The sequence below is a fragment of the Gopherus evgoodei genome, chromosome 1 (genome assembly GCF_007399415.2).
Source record: "Gopherus evgoodei ecotype Sinaloan lineage chromosome 1, rGopEvg1_v1.p, whole genome shotgun sequence".
Classification (NCBI taxonomy): domain Eukaryota; kingdom Metazoa; phylum Chordata; order Testudines; family Testudinidae; genus Gopherus; species Gopherus evgoodei.
The window spans coordinates 125,192,607-125,214,671 of NC_044322.1; the positions used below are offsets into that span (position 1 = coordinate 125,192,607).

A 22,065-nucleotide genomic window follows, 5' to 3' on the forward strand; every position below is an offset into this window, starting at 1 on the left:
TCTAGTAGTCATCAATAATTTAAGACTGTATCATAATGCATATTACAAAGGGACCAAATTAAGTTTGCACAGGCACTTCAATTCTTGTGGTACCTAAATTTTGGGTGCTTGACTTTGTAAACATAAAGTTCTTCTAACACAGGTGTTTTGTGTGTAATTTCATAGATGGCATTTGGCAGGAGGTGTCCTTTGTGTCAGGGATGTTCCTAGGTGTTTCCATTATAAAGACTATGGTACAGACAACCTTTGACATTTTCAGTCTTCACCTTTGCATATTTAACATTCTTTTAAAGTAGCTTTTTGTATGGACTATACTTTTCTTACACATGAGATAAATTGATTGTAAGAGTTTGTTCCAGGAGACAGGGATTTGCGCTTATTAGCCAACCTTTTAATGCCTTCTGTATTCAACCGGTGTGATGCTAACTGTGCACTGGGTTACTACAACTGACTGGGACTTGGATCAAGGTGAAATCAAGGCTGTGATGTGATGTTCATAAGCCCAGATTCAGCCCTGGGAAAAGAAGGTAAAGCTCTCATTGATTCTGATGGGAGTAGCTCAGGATTGAAGTTGGCCATTGGGGTTTCAATCTCTAAACAGTAAAGCAAGTCGGTAAAAGCTAGACAGTTAATAAAGTATTCAATTAGGGAACTTAAGAGTAAAAGATGCCTGAAGGTAATAGTTTAACTATAAAGGGCTCAGGGCTTCTCTATGGAGCTTCCTACAGCAACTGATGGAGCTTTTCCGTCACTGTAGCTGTCAGCTCTCCGAGAGGTGGTAGCTAGCTTGAAAGAAAAGAAAGTTACTCACCTTTGTAACTATTGTTCTTCGAGATGTGTTGCTAAAATCCATTCCAGTTAGGTGTGCGTGCACTGCGTGCACGTTCGTCAGAAGATGTTTACCCTAGCAACACTTGGTGGGTCGGCTGGGCGCCCCTTGGAGTGACACCATCATGGCGCCGGATATATACCCCTGCCAACCCAACTGCCCCTCAGTTCCTTCTTGCCGGCTACTCTGACAGTGGGGAAGGAGGGCGGGTTTGTAATGGATATGAGCAACACATCTCGAAGAACAACCAGTTACAAAGATGAGTAACCATCTTTTCTTCTTCGAGTGCTTGCTCATATCCATTCCAGTTAGGTGATTCCCAAGCCTTACCTAGGCGGTGGGGTCAGAGTGAGATGTGGCAGAATGCAAAACTGCTGAGCCAAAGGCTGCATCATCTCTTGACTGTTGAACCAGAGCATAATGCGAAGCAAAGGTGTGGATTGAGGACCAGGTAGCTGCGCGACATATCTCCTGGATAGGTACACAAGCCAGGAAGGCGGCTGTCATAAACAGATAAGTAAGAGTTAATAGAACAGAAGTACTTCATATCTCTTTTGCCTGGAAAGGGTTAACAAGATCAGTGAGAGTGGCTGTCACCTGACCAGAGGACAAATCAGGGGACAGGATACTTTCAAATCTTGAGGGAGGGAAGTTTTTGTGTGTGCTGTTAGTGTTCGGTTGTTTTTCTCTCTGGGTTCTGAGAGTGACCAGACGTGCAACCAGGTTTCTCTCCAATCTCCCTGATACAGGTTCTTATAGATTCAAAATAATAAGTACTAGATGATAAGGCGAGTTAGGCTTATGTTTGTTTTCTTTGTTTGCAAATTTGTATTTGGCTGGAAGGAGTTCAAATCTGTATTTTGCTGAAAGGATTTTAATTTGTACTTGTGTACTTAGGCTGGGAGGGTATTCCGAGTGTCTATAGCTGAAAGACCCTGTACCTATTCCATTTTAAATTTACAAAGATAATTTTTACTGTTTTTTCTTTCTTTAATTAAAAGCTTTTCTTGTTTAAGAACCTGATTGTTTTTTTATTCTGGTGAGACCCCAGGGGACTGGGTCTGGATCCACCAGGGAATTGGTGGGGAGAAAGGAGGGAAGGTGGAGAGAAAGGTTAATTTTCTCTCTGTGTTAAGATTACTTTCTCTCTCAGGGAGAGTCTGGGAAGGGGAGAGAGAAGGAGGGGGGAAGGTGAATTTTCCTCTCTGTGTTAAGATTCAAATAGTTTGAATCACGGTGATCTTCCAGGGTAACCCAGGGAGGGGAAGCCTGGGAGAGACAATGGTGAGGGAAAGGGTTTACTTTCCTTGTGTTAAGATCCAGATGGACTGGATCTTGGGGGTCCCCGGGCAAGGTTTTGGGGGGACCAGAGTGTACCAGGCACTGGAATTCCTGGTTGGTGGCAGAGCTACAAGTACTAAGCTGGTAATTGAGCTTAGAGGAATTCATGCTGGAACCCCATCTTTTGGATGCTAAGGTTCAGAGTGGGGGATTATACCATGACAGCGGCAGATGAAGCCTGAACCCTGGTAGAATACACGGTGATGTGGCTTGGGGAAATATGAGCCAAATCCTAACAAACGCGGATGCACACCGTCACCCAAGATGATATCCTCTGAGAGGAAACAGGTAGGCCTTTCATTCGGTCTGCTACCGCGACAAAGAGTTGGGGCGTTTTACGAAAGGGTTTTGTCCGCTCAATATAAAATGCGAGCGCTCTACGGATGTCCAGGGAGTGCAATTGTTGCTCCTGTTGCGTTGAGTGTGGATTCGGGAAGAAGACCAGGAGAAAGATGTCCTGGTTAACATGAAAGGCCGAAACCACCTTAGGGAGGAAAGCCGGGTGTGGTCGCAACTGCATCTTGTCTTTGTGGAACACAGTGTACTGCGCATCCACCATAAGAGCCCTAAGCTCAGAGACTCGTCTGGCTGATGTAATGGCTATGAGGAAAGCTGTCTTCCAAGACAGGTATAGCAGCGAGCAGGTTGCTGACGGCTCGAATGGGGGAGACATAAGTCTGGTTAAACCAGGTTGAAGTCCCAGGTCGGGGCTGGGTGGCGTACTTGAGGGTATAAGTGCTCCAAGCCCTTGAGGAACCTCAAAACCATAGAGTGTGAGAACATGGAACGACCACCTTCACCTGGGTGGAAGGTAGAGATGGCTGCCAAGTGGACCCTCAGTGATGATACTGCTAGACCCTGCTGTTTGAGAGACCAGAGGTAGTCCAGAATAGAGGGGATCGAGACCTCAGTGGGAGTAAGATTAAGCGTTTCGCACCAGCAGGAGAAACGCTTCCACTTGGCCAGGTATGTTGAACGGGTGGAAGGCTTCCTGCTACCCAGGAGAACTTGTCGTACTGATTCAGAGCAACGTAACTCTGACTGGTTTAGCCATGCAGCAGCCACGCTGTGAGGTGAAGAGCCTGCAGATCTGGGTGGCAAAGCCTGCCGTGGTCCTGAGTTATGAGGTCTGGGTGGAGTGGCAGGGTAATTGAGTTGGCTATCGACAGGTTGAGCAACATGGTGTACCAGTGCTGCCTAGGCCACGCTGGAGCGACCATGATGATGCATGCTCTGTCCCTGTGAAGTTTCAGCAGGACCTTGTGAACCAGCGGGAAAGGTGGGAAGGCATAAAGGAGCTGGCTCTTCCACGGCATCAGGAAAGCGCCCGAGATCGATCCCGGGGAGAGACCTTGGAAGGAGAAGAACATCTGGCATTTCCTGTTCTTGCGGGAAGCGAACAGGTCTAAGAGGGGAAATCCCCACTTCTGGAAAACAGAATGCATAAAGTCCAGGTGGATCAACCACTCGTGAGACAGGAAAGACCTGCTGAGTCGATCCGCCAGGGTGTTCAGAACACCTGGGAGAAAGGATACTACCAGATCTATCGAGTGGGCTATGCAAAAGTTCCAGAGTTGGATGGCCTACTGACAGAGAGGGGAGGACCGTGTCGCTTCCTGTTTGTTTATGTAGTACATGGCCATTGTGTTGTCTGTAAACACTGAGACACAACAGCAGCGCAACTGTTGCTGGAACTGTTCTCAGTCCTCGGACATTTATGTGTAATGCCAGCTCCTGAGAAGACCAAAGGCCTTGAGTACGAAGGTGATTGAGGTGAGCACCCCAGCCGAAAGATGACGCGTCCGTCGTCAGGGACATTGAGGGTTGGGTCGGATGGAACGGCATCCCTGCACACACCAGGGAGGGAGTTAGCCACCATTCTAGGGAACCTAGGGAGCTCGAGGGAATGGTGACTATCGTGTCTATCGGGTCCCTGCCCGGGTGGTATACAGAGTTGAGCCAAACTTGGAGAGGACGGAGGCGGAGCCTGGCGTGTTTAGTTACAAACACGCAGGCAGCCATGTGACCCAGGAGACCGAGACAAGTGCGAGCCGAGGTCGTCAGGAAATTCTGTGGACCTCGGATGACTGTTGCTATCGCCTGAAACCGCGGCTGTGGTAAGCAGGCTCTGGCTAGATTGGAGTCCAGGATAGCTCCTATGAAGTCTAACCTCTGCGTGGGAACCAGAGTGGATTTTTCTATATTGATCATCAGGCCTAGACACGTGAATAGGTCCTTGACGATGCCCACATGCTGAGTGACTTTTGTCTCGGAGGCCCCTTGGATGAGCCAAACGTCCAGATACGGAAAAATATGTATCCGACGTCGGCAGAGGTAGGCAGCGACTACAGCCATACACTTTGTAAATAACCTTGGGGCTGTAGAAAGGCCAAACGGCAGGACCGTAAACTGGAAGTGCTGATGGTTGGCTACAAAGTGGAGGTATCTCCTGTGCGGAGGAAAGATGGTGATGTGAAAGTATGCGTCCTTCATATCGAGGGCGGCATACCAGTCTCCAGGATCCAAGGACAGGATAATGGTCCACAGGGATACAATGTGGAACTTCAACTTTATCATAAACTAGTTGAGTCCTCACAGGTCTAGGATAGGTCTGAGACCTCCCTTCAACTTGGGGATTAGGAAATAACAGGAGTAAAACCCCTTGCCCCTTTCGTCCATCGGTACCTCCTCTATAGCTCCTATGGTGAGGAGAGTCTGCACCTCTTGTAAGAGGAATTGCTCATGAGAGGGGTCCCTGAAGAGGGACAGGGTTGGAGGGTGGGAGGATGGGGTTGAAATAAATTGGAGGTGGTACCCATACTCCACCGTGCGTAGGACCCAGAGATCTGAAGTTAACTGGGACCACGCCGGGAGGAAGTAGGAGAGACGGCTGGAGAAAGGACGAGAGGGATCCTGGCCTGTAACTGGTACGCCGCCCTTGGGCGCACCTTCAAAAGTTCGACTTTGGTCCCGGTGGTGGTTTTGAGGGACCTTGATTTTGGCCCCCTTGGGGTCCTGACGGTCGTCTGCGACCACCTCGGCCGCACCGCTTGCCAAAGTCCTGTCTTTGTCTAGGCACAGAGTATGGGCGATGAGGCTGGGGACGGAAAGGCCTGCATTGGGTCACTGGCGTATGCATACCAAGAGAGCACATTATGACCCTGTTGTCCTTCAGGCTTTGCAGCCTGGAGTCAGTCTTTTCCGAGAAGAGGCCTTTATCATCAAATGGTAAGTCCTGAATGGTATACTGCAGCTCTGGTGGGAGGTTTGAAACCTGAAGCCATGAGATGCGCCTCATGGCAACACCCGAGGCCAGAGTCCTGGCTGCTGAGTCTGCTGCATCCAACGAGGCCTGGAGGGAAGTTCTGGCCACCTTTTTCCCTTCTTCCAAGAGGGCAGTGAACTCTTGGCAGGAGTCTTGAGGAAGAAGCTCTGTAAACTTACCCACCCCCACCCAGGTGTTATAATTATAGAGGCTAAGCAAGGCTTGTTGATTTGCCACCCGGAGCTGTAGGGCCCCTGCCGAGTACACCTTGCGGCCAAGTAGGTCCATTCGCCTAGCCTCCTTCGATTTCGGGGCTGGCGCCTGCTGGCCGTGGCATTCCCTCTCATTAATGGACTGGACGACTAGTGAGCAGGGAGGAGGATGGACATACAAGTACTCGTACCCTTTAGAGGGCACCATATATTTACGCTCGAGTCCCCTGGCCGCAGGAGGGATAGAGGCTGGGGACTGCCATATAGTATCAGCATTCACCTGGATGGTCCGAATAAACAGTAGGGCCACTCTAGTGGGGGCATCCACCGATAGAATGTCTATTACCGGGTCCTCTACCTCCGGGACCTCCTCCACCTGGAGGTTCATATTGAGTGCTACCCTCCTTAGGAGGTCCTGATGGGCTCTCAGGTCGATTGGAGGAGGGCCCGAGGAGGATGTTCCTGCCACCACCTCATCTGGAGAAGAGGAAGAGGAGATGCCAGCGACGAGCGGGTCCTGTGTGGCCTGTTGCTCTTGGGCGATCTCCTGCTCCAGAGGAACCTGGGAGACCGGTGGGTGAACTGGGGCTTCCTCTGCAGCAGTTGGAGGGGGACGGCTAACCGTCGCCTCTGGCACTCGGTGCTCTGATGAGACAGAGCGGGACGGAATTCCTGGTACGCCTTGGGCCTGGTGGTATGCCCAAGGTGTCCAGAAAGACCATTGAGGGGGTCCTTGGGCCTGGGCCTGGGTCTCTTGGAAGACTCTGGTGGGAACATCAGAATCGTGGTCCTGAGCATAAAAGCTGTCTGCGTGGGACGACACTGATGCGTGTCTGGATGGCCATGGAGGTGCTGAAAAGCCCTAGGCAGAGTCTCTGTCTCTAGCGGACCTTGCCCTACTCGGCACCGGGGACCGTTACTGGGAGGCGTATCGGTACCGGGAACGAGATTGGGACCTGCGACCGGAGCGGTGCCGGGAGGTCGACCGAGATCTCGAGGTTCGATGTCGGGAGCGGCTACGGGAGTCATGGTGCCCGGAGCAGTGCCGGGAGCTGGAATGGTGCCAAGAGTAGTGGGCCGGTGAACGGGATGCCAACTGATGCCGCGAGTGCGACCCGTACCGAGGAAGAGAACGGTACCGGGACTGCGAGCGGTGTCGGGAGCGGGAGTGCCGACGGGACCTGAAGTGTTTGTGGGACCGTGATCGTGAACGGTGCCGCTCTGCTGTACCAACAGAGGATAGTCTTATTAAGGCAGGCTTGCCGATAGATTGTATTACCCCCACCGGCGGTGCCAGGGGTTGAGACAGCGTCAACTCTGTCATGATAATCAGATCCCAAGCCGTTGAGAATGTCTCTGGCATGGAGGGAATAGTAAGCTCAACCACGGCGCGTGCCGGGGAGCTGTCAGGCACCGGACTCGACAGCCCTTGTGGGACCGGAATCGACGGTGCCGACGTCGTCAGTGCTGCGGCAGGTGTCGGTGCCAGGCAATCCGACTTAGATAAGCTCTCTGGCTACGGTGCAGGTGGCATGGAAGCAGCAGGAGTCTTAGGCTTTCTCGACCTCGGGGAGAGGGAGAGGTGCCGAGTCGACTTTGGTGCCGGCAACGGCCGGTGCCAAGAGGCCTTGGCAGTACCGGCGTGATCCGGTGCCAAGCAGGCGGTTCTGCCCTCCAATAGACCAGCGCTCAGTGCCAAAGGCGGAGGAGTAAGAGCCGCCTCCATGAGGAGCTGCTTTAGCAGAAAGTCCCATTCCTTTTTTGTTCTCAGCTTAAAAGCCTTGCAAATGTGACACTTATCTGTCAGGTGAGATTCCCCGAGGCACTTAAGGCAGGAGTCGTGTGGATCTCCTGTCGGCATCGGCTTATGACAGGCCGAGCACGGTTTGAAACCCGGTGAACCAGGCATGGGCCCCGGCACCGGGTGCGGGGAAGGGGCTAATCCCCAAACCCCTCTTAACTATACACTAACTATGAACAATAAAAATTAACTATAACTATAAAACTTTGAACTATATACACAACAAAATAACTAGAGAACTACGAGTAGCTAGGGAGGTGGAGGTCAGTGAAACCGAACTCCACTGTTCCAATGACCGACACGGGCGGTAAGAAGGAACTGAGGGGCAGTTGGATCGGTAGGAGTATATATCCGGCGCCATGGTGACACGACTCCAAGGGGCGCTCAGCCGACCCACCGAGTGTTGCTAGGGTAAAAATCTTCTGACGAACGTGCACACGGCGCGCACACACGTAACTGGAATGGATATGAGCAAGCACTCAAAGAAGAATACTTCCATCAGCCTAGCAGTGTCTACACCAGGGTTAGGTCAAACTAACTATAGAACTCAGGTGAGTATGTTTTTCACACACTGAACAATGTAGATAGATCAATCTAATTTTTCAGTGTAGACCAGTCCTCAGTACTTACTGAGGCAAAACTCCCATTGGTTTAAGGATTGTGCCCTTTGGATGTTATATAAAAGGAACTGCGTACCAGAGCATAAAAGGAAAATATGAATTAGAAGGGCAGAGTATCTGATGAAAGGATAATTATATAAAATTAAGGGAGGAATTTAATCCTATTGAAAGTGAAATTTAGATCTTCAGCCTACCAGTCCTACTACAGTGCACAGCAAGAGTGCTAGTTGCTGTGCTCCAGCACAAGGATGAGCAGATTTAAGTTACTTTATTTTTGAAATAATGAAATAAAATGACCACATGATGGCAGCCTAGAATCCTAAATGAGAGCACTTTTGTTAGGCTATGTTTCAGCATGACTGTCTGATGTTAACTGTTTCCTTGTAAAGAGAGACCCAGATTAAAACCTTAGATCCAGTCTTCCTCCAGCTTTAGGGAGTTTGGGACCTCTCTCTGAACTTTGCAGCTTGGGTCCATCTCCATTTCTTGGGCTCTCCTTGAGGACTGCATTCTTTCTCTCAGGAAACATCTTGCCTGTCTCTGGCAGCCTTCCTCTTTCCACAATGCAATAGCCTCCGGCACCATCCCTCACTTTCCTAAGGGTTAGCTGCCTTGCCTGGACCCGATTAGGCCAAAACTCCCCATCTGCTTCTCCTTCCTCCATCCCCACACCAACCCAGAACATCTTTTAAAGACTCTTCCTTGAAGTCAGTGTTGAAACAACATCATTAAATGAAGTTCTCCTCATCCACTTATAGGAAAAAGGAAAAACTACAACCTAATCTTCAAAAACCTTACTTCTAAGACTGCAGTAGTGGACTATTGTATCCCAGTGAACCTAAAATCAGAAGACTTCCTCTATGCCAGCATGGACTCACATCAGGACCTCTCAAGTCTCTTTATGACCTTCCACACCAGTAGGTCAGTGGATTCCACTGGCACCGACAGTGGTAAGGGCCAGGGCCATTACCCACCCCTTTTAACAAAAGAAACATAAACACAGAATTCATGTCCCCCACAGATTTCTTTTTCACCTCAGAATAATAGATTCTGCTGAGAATGATGCTACAATTACACCTTTTGCCCACGAGGAGTTGCTGTGGTGCTAGAAGAGAGGGCAGCTGGCTCACCACCAGAGCAGCCAGTCGTGAAGAGGAAAGGGGCACTTTGGCCTTGGCCCCTTTACTTCATCAAAGGTTCCAGCACCCTTGGACTCTACCCATTGGCTTTTCCTTCCACCAAGGTTAGAGCCTTTTTCTCCTGTTCTCTCTCTACCAGGTTAGAAAGCCAGTACCTCATTCCCTCAATATTAGCAATGAAATCTGAATTACATCCCCTGAGTCCCACTGTCCATCATTTAACCCCTCCACTCTCCTTTTGAGAGCCTTTGGGGAATCTCTCTGCAGCCTTATGTTCTTATGCCTACCACCCACAAGCTGAAGCTTGGCTCCTGTTCTTCCCTTCCCTTTACAAGAGGGGAAGGTCTGGCTGGAACAAGGATCAGCCTCTCTGGCGGCCCCTAGAGAGTTAGCTTTAAGGGCTCAGTCTCTCAGAATCTATTGCCCTGTCATGGGGTTTACCTCTACCCTTCTTTCTAGGGCATATTGCTTTACAATCAGTCAGGGCGGCTTCCGGAGCTGTGCATCTTGTGGCTGTCTCCTCCTCAGCTGGACTCCCTCTGCTGCCAACAGTCCCAGGCTGGAGCAACCTTCTTCCTTTTTACTGTCCCTTCCTGTGGTAGGTTTCCCTCCTTTAAGTTCCTCCCACTCCAGGCTGAACAAGCCTTGCAAGTGTGTCTTGTTAGCATGGAACAGGCACAGAGGAGATAGTTAGCCTCTTCCATACCAGGGTCATGGCATGTCCCTTCACATACCCTACCCCTCAAGATGGGAAACTCATTTGAGGTTGAGTTCTCTCCATCCCCAATCTGTGAAAATAAATCTACATTAGCATAGTCTTTTCCCACGTAGTATTATACTTGGAAATTATACGGTTGAACAAGAGTTCGTATCCCTCATGGACTGGACCCAGCATAGGGGTGCATGATCAGCGATCAGAGAAAAGGGCTGTGCAATGGGTAATACCTGAGGGCTGCTACTGCCCACTGGATAGCGAATGCATCCTTTTCAATAACGGAGTACTATTTTTCCCTTGTGTATAGCTTCCTACTTAGGTAAAGGACACAGTTTTCTCCCCCTTTGAAGTCTTGTGAAAGGACAGCACTGAGACTCATGTCCAAGGCATCAGTGTATAGTATGAATTCCGAAGAAAAAAAGCATGGCTGCCTGGCATATTCATGTTTTCAGTTCTCCTAATGCTTCCTTGCACTTCCCATGCCAATGGATTTTCTTAGGGTTGTTGCCTTTTATGAGGTCCATAAGTGGGACTGCAACTGAGGCTAAGTCAGGGATAAACCGCTCATAATATCCTGCCAGGTGAAGCACTGAAAATGTCTAACTTACCTCATTGTCTGGGGCACAGGACATGCCTAGACCTTATCGACCACCTCCTACGCAGTACCACAAATAGGTCACTTCGCTCACAGCTACCTTATATTTTGCCAGTTTGGCTGCAAGTCATACCTCCTGTAGCATTTTTAACACCTCCTATAAATGCCATAAGTGGTCTTCCCAGATGATACTGTAGATGATATTGATGATGTATGATGCAGCATATTGATGGTGGGGATTGAAGATCTTATTCATAAGCCATTGGAAGGTAGCAACAGTTCCGTGGAGGCCAAAAAGCATGGTCTTATATTGGAAGTGCCCAAAAGAGGTAGACAAAGCCATTTTATCTTGTGAGCAAGGAGATAAGGGGATCTGCCAGTAAGCCTTTGTCAGGTCGATACTGCTCACGTGCTTCACTGGTTCCAGCCATTCTAATAACTTGTCCAACTTTGGCATTGGGTAGGCATAGAATTTTGACCTTCCTGAAGTCAACACGGAATCAAACCATATCGTCTGGCTTGGGAACTAGAATTATGGCGCACCTCCATTCACTTTTGGATTCTATAATCATCCCCATCTTCAGCATCACTTGTACTTCCTCTCAGACCATTTCCCATATCCTTCGTGATAAGGGTCTAAGGTTCTCTTGGACTACCTGGCCTGGGGTAGTCTCTAGGTGATGTTGAACCAACCGTGTTCTCCCCAGGTGGTTGGAGAACACTGCAAAAAGGTCCTCAATTAGTGGGAGAATTTGTTTCCTTTTGTGCAGGGGAGAGTCCTTTACCCCCTGGTACTGTTGCTGGAGCTTTGTCGCTTGGCCCGTGGGGTCCCAATTTTGATTTTGCTGGAATAGGAGTTATCAGCAGGGCTTCCCATGCCTACAAGGTTTGAGAAGGTTTGCGTGGTAGACCTTGGTTTCCTTCCTCCTCCTGGGTAGTCCGATCTCATAGTCCATGGGCCCTGCCTGCGTGACCACTTTGAATGGACCCTGCCATCAGACCATTAATTTAGACTTGGCTGAAAGCAGAAGAAAAAGAACACAGTCACTTGGCTGAAAAGTCCGTAGCCCCCTTATTGTAATTTTGTTCCTGGGTGTGCCGGACATTCCTCAACTTCTCTCTGGCAAACATCCTTCTATTTCTGAATTGCTCCCTTAACTGAAAGATATATTGGGTTGTGTTTAAGGCCCCCAAATCATCTTCTTCCCACCCTTCTTGCAACAGGTCCAACATGCCCCACAGCTGGTGACCATATAGCAACTCAGATGGAGAAAACCCCTTAGAGGCTTGTGTGACGTTATTGATATAATCTGGGACCATATAGAACATGGTTGCAACCAAGGTCCTGTAGTGGCACCAAAGCTTATGTAAGGGGGGTCATGTAAGGTGTCTAAGACCAGGTTATAGGTTTCTGGTTATGATTATGCTGTCTATATATATGTATCATTTTGTAGTTGAAGTTATGAGTATTGGCTCTATACTGTCTATATTTCAAATTTATGCTCTGCTTCTGGGTGACACCTCAGACAAGTTGGTGTTAGCTCTGCCTAGCCTGCTTGATGGCCCATTAAGGACCATCAGCTACACAACTGACCCATTGAGAGAAGGCAGATACGGCTTGTAACTCAGCAAAGTATGCAGGGACTTGCCCATGTGACTCCAGACTCCATTTTGCTGTAATTTTCCACAGTAAGAACAAAGAAGTGTTCTTCACCTAGGAAGAGCCTATAAAAGGCTGATGCCTCATCTCCATCTGGTCTTCAATCCTGCTTCTTACCTCTGGAGGGACTTTGCTACAAACTGAAGCTCTGAACAAAGGACTGATGACTCATCCCAGCGGGGGATGTACTCCAGAGACTTGATTTAAACCTGTAGTTTACTCCATCACTGCTACAAGCCTGAACTAAGAACTGTGCCATTACTGTATATAACTGATTCCATTAAACCAATTCTAGCTCTCATCTATATCCTTTTCCTTTTATGAATAAAGGTTTAGATTTTAGATTCTAAAGGATTGGTAACAGCGTGATTTGTGGGTAAGATCTAAATTGTATGTTGATTCTTTGGGATCAAGAGAACCTTTTTTCTTTTATTGGGGTGTTGGTTTTCATAACCATTATTTCCCCAGGACGAGTGGCACTGGTGGTGATACTGGGAAACTAAAGTGTCTAAGGGAATTGCTTATGTGAGTTGTGGTTAGCCGGTGGGGTGAGACCGAAGTCCTCTTTGGCTGGTTTGATTTGCCTTAGAGGTGGAAAAACCCCAGCCTTGGGCTGTAACTGCCCTGTTTAAGCAATGTATCCTGAATTGGCACTCTCAGTTGGGTCCCGCCAGAACCGCATCGTCACAGCTTGTGGGACCTCCCTTGTAGCAAATAGAAGTGGTAGGAGTAGCCAGTCCCACTGCTTGGGGTTCTTGCTGACAAAGTGCATCAACATCCCCTTCAGGGTCTTATGAAACCATTCTACTAGATTGGCAATTTGTGGATGGGACACCGAAGTCTTCAGATACTTGACCTTCTGAATGGAACATAATTCCTGCGTTAGTTGAGAAATGAAATTAATCCCTTGGTCTGTAATATTACACAGGGAAACCCTACCTGTGAGAAGAGCTTCAAGAGCTCTGGAGCTATAGCTGACACTTCTGGGGAGCAGAGAGGAAGAGCCTCCAGATAACTGGCTGTGTAGTCTATGATCACTAGCATGTAGTGATGCCCTGCTGCAGTTTTTTCTGAGAGTCCAACCATCTACACCCCTATTCTTTTTAAGGCGGGTCACAATGAAGGGCAGAGGGACCAAGGGTGCCTTGGTGATCCCTCTGCTGCTAGATAGTTGACACTATAAGCAGGAAGAATAACATTCTCACACTTCAATACTGGCCAGTAGGATTGGGCTAATATCCGAGCCAATGCCTTTTCTCTCCCTAGGTGTCATGCATGGAGGATGTCCTGTGCCTACTGCAACATGGCCTGGTAGTATCTGCATGGTTCTAACAGCTGGTCCTGCACTTCCTCCATTTGATGATTCTTCTTGATTAGATACAAGCACTCCTTCTTGAGTGCAGGTATTGATTGCCTCCCTGAGACTTTGTCTCTTCTCCATTTATGGGGGTCATTTGCTCATATTTACAGTCAATTAATATCCAGAACTCTTTGAGGCAAGTCCACATCACACATTAGGAACACCTGGCCTCATTCATTCTTTTCATGACTGGGATTTTGCATCCCTACCCTCTGCTTAGCAAGTGAGGTTCTGTTTAGGATGGCTCCCCCCTTTAGAGTATGCTAAGCACAATACTAAGTAGGTATGTCTATGCAAACATTGCTTGCTCCTGAAGTCCTTTTCTCTGTGCATCATGACATGTCTGGGGAAAACTCACTCAGACCATGCTTACAGAAGAAAGAACAAAAGGCAAGCAAGAGTAGCCACATATGCACCCAAGAAACCTGCCTTAGTCTCAGCCTCAGTCTCCTCTTCCTTTGTGATGTCACAGTTAAACAGGGCAAGGGTGAGGGAGACTTTATTTCAGCACCAGCATCAGGCAATTGCTTGTGTAAGAAAGAAAGAAAGATGTTTCCTTTCTTTTTTAACTTGAAATGCAAGAAGCCCAAACTTTGAATAAGAAACCAAACTCAGGCGAGTTATTGGAGCAGACTCGCCAGGTTTGCCAGTCATTAATTACAACCCCGGATATCTGTATGTGATAGGAAGAAACTTATTGCATTATATTGGAATCTTAGATGTTGTAAATTCTAGTTGCACCTTCTTCTGACCCAAGCAAGCAAGTAAATAATCAAAAAGGAAAAGAAAGAAAGAATTGGATTATTATAGGGTAACAAAACAAATTATAAAATAATAAAGATTTTTCTTTGTTTTGCAGGCCAATCCCAAGGAAAGCTGCAATGAGTGTCCTACGGTAACTATTCTCTTCCCATACTAAAATATGGTCTTGTCTCATTTAGTCTAGTGCAGTGTAAAATATTGTTACTACTTCCTAAATAGTTTTGGTGTCAGTATAACACTTAAGTAGCTGTGACCATGATCACTGGAGGGGCCATACAGAGATTGCTCAATCAGGGCCAACAGCAAAGAATGGGGCAGATGATCCCCAAAACCAATGGATTATTCTTCTAATTAGGTTCACCGAATTAGACCACTCAGCTTCTGTAATACCATACTGGTTACCCAGAAGCTAAAATAGAGTTTCCCCCTAAGCAATCTAGCCTTTGGCTCCCACCCAGACAACCATGTCTGTCAAATATGGTGAGGATTACTTAAAATCTTATTCACCATGTATGAAGTTCTACCAATCCCAGGAGACTGGACACATTAATCACCAGATCAATGAATATTTCAAATTTGACTCAAGTACACGCTTACAGCCGATTCTTATTAGCTAATTTAAGATTTATTTAAAAACAAAATAAAAAGTTACTTTGGTTACAAGATCATTATACATAAGATATGAAAAAAGGTCTTAGGTCAGTTTCATAGCAGAAATGGTGAGCTTCTGTTTTGCAAGAAGTCTTTCCAGAATCAGTTTAATAGGTTATAGTCCAATGGCCAGTCCGTGTATAGATTTTGTTCAAATTATTTCATAAGAATTTGCAAGGACAGTCCAGGATATCTGGAGATCTCAATCTTGCGGCTTGAACTTCTGTTGACAAAGTTTAAGCAGATCTGAGAGTTCTTTTATAGTCTGCTAGCAGGCTATGACAGAGCAGGCATTTCTTGGATGAAGAATAGGTAATATACATTGTTGCTTTGAAGTAAATCTCTATTTCCTAGGCACACCACTAGCTGCATTCAATAGCATAAGGTAATTAACCATTCAAGTAGTTCATAGGTAGTTTACTACAAATTTCAAAGAGAAATAAAGATAATGGTATTATTACACCCCAAATTTCCTCTAAATGTTAATATTCCTTTTCATCCCTGAATCAGTAGAATATAATAAGAGTCAGGAACAGACATTTAGCATCCACAAACTAATCTGGTCACATTTTTAACATCTAACAAAATCTAGGTAAACACAGACAAATACACTCAGCATCTTCTTCTAATTCTCTACTTTCTCTACTTTAACATGGTTTTAATAACTATCAGCAAGGAATGGCCCTGTTTACCATTTCAATGCTTGTCTAATATGTCCTTAAGGTTGATTTTGGGTCACTTAGCCTGCTCATTTTGCTTAACCTTCACTGGCTCACTGTCACAGCAGCATACTAAAAGGAATCTTTATATATCAGTTTTCTTAAATATATCATAATCCAAATGGTTAGGTTAGAATCAAGGATTTATGTAATCTGGATTGACCCTTAAAAATGTTAAATTGAGATGCAGACTCCTCTTGGAAATCTTAGACATAGTCTTCAGACCCACAGCTTGAAAATGACTGTTCTACTTATGCTATTGACAACCTTTCACGGACCCCTTAGACATAATCTTAAGACCCCCAAGGGTTCCGTGGACCACAGATTGAAAACCACTGCCCTAGCACTCCACATACCTTTCAAAACTTTCCATTTTCTATTGGTTTCACACACACACTAATACAAATAAAATAAATTCTGTCTCTTTATCATATTTTGATGTTGTTTTGCAAAAGGTGGAAAACAAATTTTGTTCCATTCTTTGCAATACTTTCCTGTGTCTGGTAGAAAATAAATAACATAAAATCCAACATCAAAACCTTAGGACTATTTATATTAGACAAAGAAAACTTCAAGCTCTCTAGGAGCCTCAGTATCTTATTTACTGCAGTTCCAATATATGCCAAGTTATTCACTTTAACAGGAATCTGACCTGTGTACTTCACCTCAATCCAGAAAGCCATCCAAGAGTTAGCAGAACAGTATCATAAAGGTACTAAAGCATAGTAACATAAAGTAGTGTATGTCTTTACAGTATATATGAGCTATTGGGTGGACTCATACACAGTAATGTCTAGCAGAGACAGTGAATAGCATTGGGAGGACATCTTCTCAGCGTTCTTGTTGCTCCCAGCTTAGGCGGGGGGGGGGGGGTAGAAAGGCAAAGGCATGCTGTCACTGTTCCCTATTTTATATCCTCAGTCCATGTGCCAAAAAGACACTTGCCCAAACATGTCCTGGTGGGCTTTGCTCAGTCACTGCTTTGAGCAATGCCCCCGGTGTGGCCTTGTGCAACTGAATCATAGAGTTGAGCTGTCCCTATTGTGTGGTGCTTGGGCAACTGTCATTGAATTGTAAATCCTTTGATTATAAGTCCCTGGCTGATTAATGGTCATTGAACACCCTCCTGGGCGGGAGTCCTTTGTATGTCACTAGCAAATTTACAGCATATTTCAGTAACCCTACAGCAAAATTTCATAACTTCATAGACACTGGTGATATAAATATTTGGACAGAACAAGCGATTTCAGCAGATCATAACCTTTCATATGATATCTTATATGGCATGCTTTGTATGAAATATCACAATCACATATGAATGATGAATATGAGGGTTTCCAGGTGCCTTTTTGAGGTACAGTGTGTCACAACCGTATTGTGTTTCCATAAGCAGGCACAAAAATACTCTTTGTAAAGCTGGGATCAACAAATGAAAACTTACATGTTATTAACATCTACATATACAGTGAAGACAAGTACTGTGTTTGTACAGTGACTATCACAGTGGGGCTGCATTCTTGGCTGGCCCTTAGGCACTACCATAATACATGTTGTTCTTATTATTAATAACAATACTAATAATTGCTTTGTTTCTAGGTAACAGAAACAAGCTACACATTTCAGAATTACAATGGGGAAAAAAAATACTCCTTGCAAATCAGAGCAAAAGGAGATACTTGTCGCATAAGCCAGAATTGGGGGGAATGGAGTGAGCCCATTGAGTTTGGTACAGATGGTGAGTATTTTATTTAATTTTTCCTTGGTAATTACCTGTCTGTTTCACTTACAGTCTCACCTTCATAGACACAAACAAATCTTAATTCTATTCAAATATTTTATTCCTGCCTGCTCAGAAGGAAGTGAGGGAGGATACTATGTACCTTTTAATACTTGGGAAGCACTCAAATACTATGGTAATTAATGCCAGAAAGAGTTAAGGCTGAAACAGCAATAAGAGCTCGGCTACCACGAAGATGAGTGTGGCATATCATAAACACATTTTCCTTTGCTGCCATCTTATAGTTGTCATCTCTTCTTCCACTTCCATGTCCTCTCACACTCATCCTCATTCTCTGTATCCGTGTGACAGATTTTCGTTACCAATATGCCTGAGGTGTCAGGTTATCTGGCTGAGGCTGCAGGATTGTTTGGGCAGGAGATGACGAAACATACCAACTGTTTAAGTTTATAGCTTTATTGATAAAATAATAAAATAACAGCAGTGAGTGTTGGGACTGCTTCCACGTCACTCAAAGGAAGAAAGAAAGCATTAGTACCCCAAGCCCTGACCCACTTTCATACTCACGCACAACCCAAGGCTGGCCAAGACTGGGTGTAACGTAAGAAGAGGACAGGGAGGATTGGATGGGAGTTCTTGTCCTGGGCCCAGGTCGTCTGGGGTCTGCTGTGATCTTCTAGTTGCTCCAGCTCTTAGGAGGGTTTTTAAGTTCTGGGTTCTTTTGGGGTATTTCTTTCAGGGACCTTTGCTCCTGATGCTCTTTGTACCAGTCCAAACCAGCTTTCTGTGGTTTTCTCAACTTTTCCAAAACACACCAGCTAGACTTTCTTGTCCTCTTTGTTTTTCTCCGTGCTGGCCTTCGCTTGTCTCGCTCATTATGGGCTGCCTCTGCAGGTCTGTTAAGCTGAATTTTTCTTTTTTACGGCTGGTTGGTGGATTCCAGGCCCCTCTCTTTTTCAGCAGGCAGCCAAACATTGGCTGTGAGCTGCGGCCTTGGGGTGGAGTCAGTGCCTTATCCTTTGCCTGAGCGAGCTAGAGTCTCGAGTTAACCCATTCTCTGCTTTCTTCCTCCTTCCCCCTCTGGCTTCTGCAACTTGCAAAGGAAACTTCCATTCCACACTCACACCCTTGACCCTCCCCAACATGCTCTGCGATGCTTGCAACAGCGTTAGGAACATGTAGTGCTTATCTGCCTTCCCAGGGGACCTGAGGGAGGAGGCCATTGGGTTGTGACATCCTCCTCTTTTGTCTTCTGATGGAGTCTTCATAAACTCCTGTGCTCCATGGCCCTGGCTGATCTATGCTTCTGTTGGATTTATAAATTCTATCTGCTCCTCAGTCCTTTACTTAGTAAAGTGTCAGACAGAAAAGTATCAGATTACACAAGCAGGCTTATCATGGTGGCATACATTGCTATCAGTCATCTAAGCAGCTATTTGACATAGCCATGTGGGCTCATCTTTACTATGCAAAAAAAGTATAACCTTTGTAACTGTCTTTCTTTAAGGTAACCCAGATGATGCAGTTCTTACATATGAAACTGTTTTACTCCTCATAGCACTTGGAACAATCCTTGTGGCACTGGTAATATTTTTTCTCTGCAAAAGGTAAAACTTTTTGTGACACATATATATACCCCCAAAAAACAACCTTAAGTGCCTGATTTTTTATTTATTTATTTATTTTGTCAAGGTGATATTTATAAAGGGATTGCAATATATTAGCAGGAACTGGTACCACCAGTTTTTATTAAGGTTGCCTGACACTTCCCATTCTAAGACCCCTCTTTTCAGTTGTTTATAACTTTGCCAAACCATTTGGATAGAAATTTTCCATTCTGCATCAGGATGAATTAATCTTCCTTCCTTCCTTCCCTATAATGGCTGCTTCCAGCTGCTCTGAGCTGAGGTGGGGCTGAACACCAGAACTGAGATCAGAGAACCCATCTCCCCTGTCTTCTCAATGACCTCCTGCTAGCACTCAGGCAACATGGAGAAGGGAGGAGTGTGATTCAGATGCAGGGAGATCAAGAGCCCAATGTAAGGCATTGCATGAGAAGTCTTGGGGAATAGATTCGGACAAGGAGTGTTGGGAGCAAAAACTGGGCCTGGCTGGGCAAAACTACATCTGGGAGCCAAAGAGAGAAATGTGGGAAAGACAGGGAGAGAATGGGTGTGGGGGAAACTGAGATTGAATGAGAAACTGAGTGAGATTGGGACTGGAAACCAGTGGGATGAGGAGAAGGTGTGGAGAGGGGAGAGAGATTTGACAATGAGCTGGGCTGGAGGAGGAGAACTGTGGCTAACAGGGCAATGAGACTGGGACAAGCAGCCAGGGGAGGTGAGAACACTGAGATTGGACGAGAAGCCCCAGGAGAGAGACTGGGAGCAGGGGAGGAAACTAGGACTGGCTGAGCAAGACAGCTGGGGACAAGGAACTCAGGCATGAGGAGAGGGAGGACTAGTAATGGCTGGGCAAGGAGATTGGGAGTTGGAGAGGATAGTGGCTGGGCCTTACTGGACAAAGAGCCTGGGATTGGGATCAGATGCCTAAGGAGTGGAGACTGGAACAGGCTAGTGAGGAGAATGGGAGTGGTAGCTAGTGGTGGGATAGAGATAGGACTGTGAGAGGAACAGGTTGTGGGGAATGGGGAAGAAAGGGTAAAGCCAGTGGGGGATGGACAGAAGAGTCTCTGCCCTCCGGAGCCTGAAATGGAACCCAAGATCCCTGAGTCTCATAATTCCCTTGCTGTCAGCAAAATCTGTGAACCCCACTGGCAAAGTGTCCCATCTCCCTCTAACGTTGGTCCACAGAGGATAACAACCTACTATTGGTATCAGTTATCTATTAGCTGAAATGGCAGAGGTCTATGTGGTAGAGGTTGAAAGGTTCCAAACCTGCTGATGATCCATGAAGGTGTCAATTTGATGCCATATGATAGAATTTCTGCTTTTTTTTCAACTGCCTTTTTTGAAAACTTTGGCAATTACACACCAAAAATCCATTAAATCACATTAATGTGGTAAAGTCAAGCACTCAGAAGTTAGGAAATGGCAACTTGTACAACCTTGATTTATCATCCTTCTACATATGCATTATGATACAGTCTTTAATTGCATGATCACATGCCATTTTTTCCACAGGACCTCTGCCTCATTCAGTGCACAGAATGGTGCACATTTAATGAACTGCTAGTCATTATTTTGTTTTATCCTCATTATTCAGTCTGTGGGCCCCAGGCCTTTTTTACTGCACAATATTCTAATCCTACTGTGAAGACAGAATTACTGATTTTTAACAGGCTTTTACATGGTGCTCATTACTATAGTACCTTCCCTAGAGTGCTTCATAAATATTAATGAATTTATTTTCACAATACCCCTGGGAGATGAAAGGGGCTATTTTATTCCCATTTTACAGAAGAGGGAAGAAGAGGCACAGAGAGGTTAAGGTCATAACTAACCACTACTTTTGGATGCTCAATCTGAGACATCTAGGACCTTTTTTTTCAGAATACTCAAGAGTTATATAGAACTTCATGTGTTCGAAGTGAAGTTTCCACTGACTTCAGTTGCAGCTGTGAGTGCTCAGCACTTCTGCAGCTCAGACCAAGGATTTCAAGTCAGGTACTCTTAAAAAGTGGAACACACAATTAGTGACCACCTGCGGAAAGTTTCATTTAAGGGCTGGTCCACACTAGGGGGGGAAAATCGATCTTAGATATGCAACTTCAGCTACGTGAATAACGTAGCTGAAGTCGAATATCTAAGATCGGATTACTCACCCGTCCACACCGTGCGGGATCGATGTCTGCGGCTCTCCCTGTCGATTCCGGAACTCCGTTGAGGTTGATGGAGTTCCGGAATCGATATAAGCACGCTCGGGGATCGATATATTGCGTCTAGATTAGACGCAATATATCGATCCCCGAGCAATCGATTTTAACCCGCCGATATGGCGGGTAGTCTGGACGTGGCCTAAGTGAGCATAGAATCTCATAGGACCTCTAGCAGAGGCAGGGATAGAATTCAGTTTTTAGGGCATCGTTCAACTGCCTCAACCAGGAGACCACCTTTTCTCTTCCTGTGAGCCCTGCCTCATTCACTGCACACTTTCAAAATTCTGCAACAAATAAGCCAGGGAACCTACACACAAGAGACTCATTCACTACACAACCCTGAGCAGGTCCATCCTGTGAATTAAATGAGGCAGGAGTTCTGAAAAATAATATAAGATAATGTAATTAAAGACTATATTGTAATGCATGCACACAAGAGGGCAGAACTAAGATTGCCCAGGCAACCTTAATTCTGGCATTTCCTAACCTATGAATGCTTGACTTTGCAATCTTAATAATGTTCTTTTAACATAGTTTTTGGTGCAATCACATACAAAAATTATCTTTTCTAAAGTTTTGTATCCCAAAAAGCTTAAGTAAACACCTGGAGTAGTGAAATCAGTGACATATCTATAACGATGTTTTCCTATTTATTAAATCCTATCAAATAATATTTGTACTCTTTCTTTAACACTGTAGCAGGAAGCCAGGTCAGTTGGATGGCAGTGGAGCAAGTTTTGGGCAGAAAGTCTACAAGTGAAACAGAAGAGCTTTAATAAGGAGCCTAATTTTCCATTGCCCTGCACCTGTGTGGTTATTT

The 22,065-nt window shown here is 45.9% G+C and overlaps 1 protein-coding gene across 6 annotated transcripts in view; it reads left to right on the forward strand.

Moving 5' to 3' along the window:
• Positions 1-22,065, forward strand: part of LOC115655837 (granulocyte-macrophage colony-stimulating factor receptor subunit alpha-like) — a 45,266-nt gene that overhangs the window by 20,883 nt on the left and 2,318 nt on the right. For 5 of the 6 annotated variants that reach the window (XM_030571753.1, XM_030571772.1, XM_030571796.1 and 2 more), the window contains exons 9-11: positions 14,397-14,432; positions 17,266-17,404; positions 18,915-19,014. In XM_030571753.1, the coding sequence (XP_030427613.1) occupies positions 14,397-14,432; positions 17,266-17,404; positions 18,915-19,014 (275 nt within the window). Of the gene's footprint in view, positions 1-14,396; positions 14,433-17,265; positions 17,405-18,914; positions 19,015-19,300; positions 20,649-22,065 lie in introns of those variants that run through there. The other variant, XM_030571762.1, reaches the window with a different exon arrangement.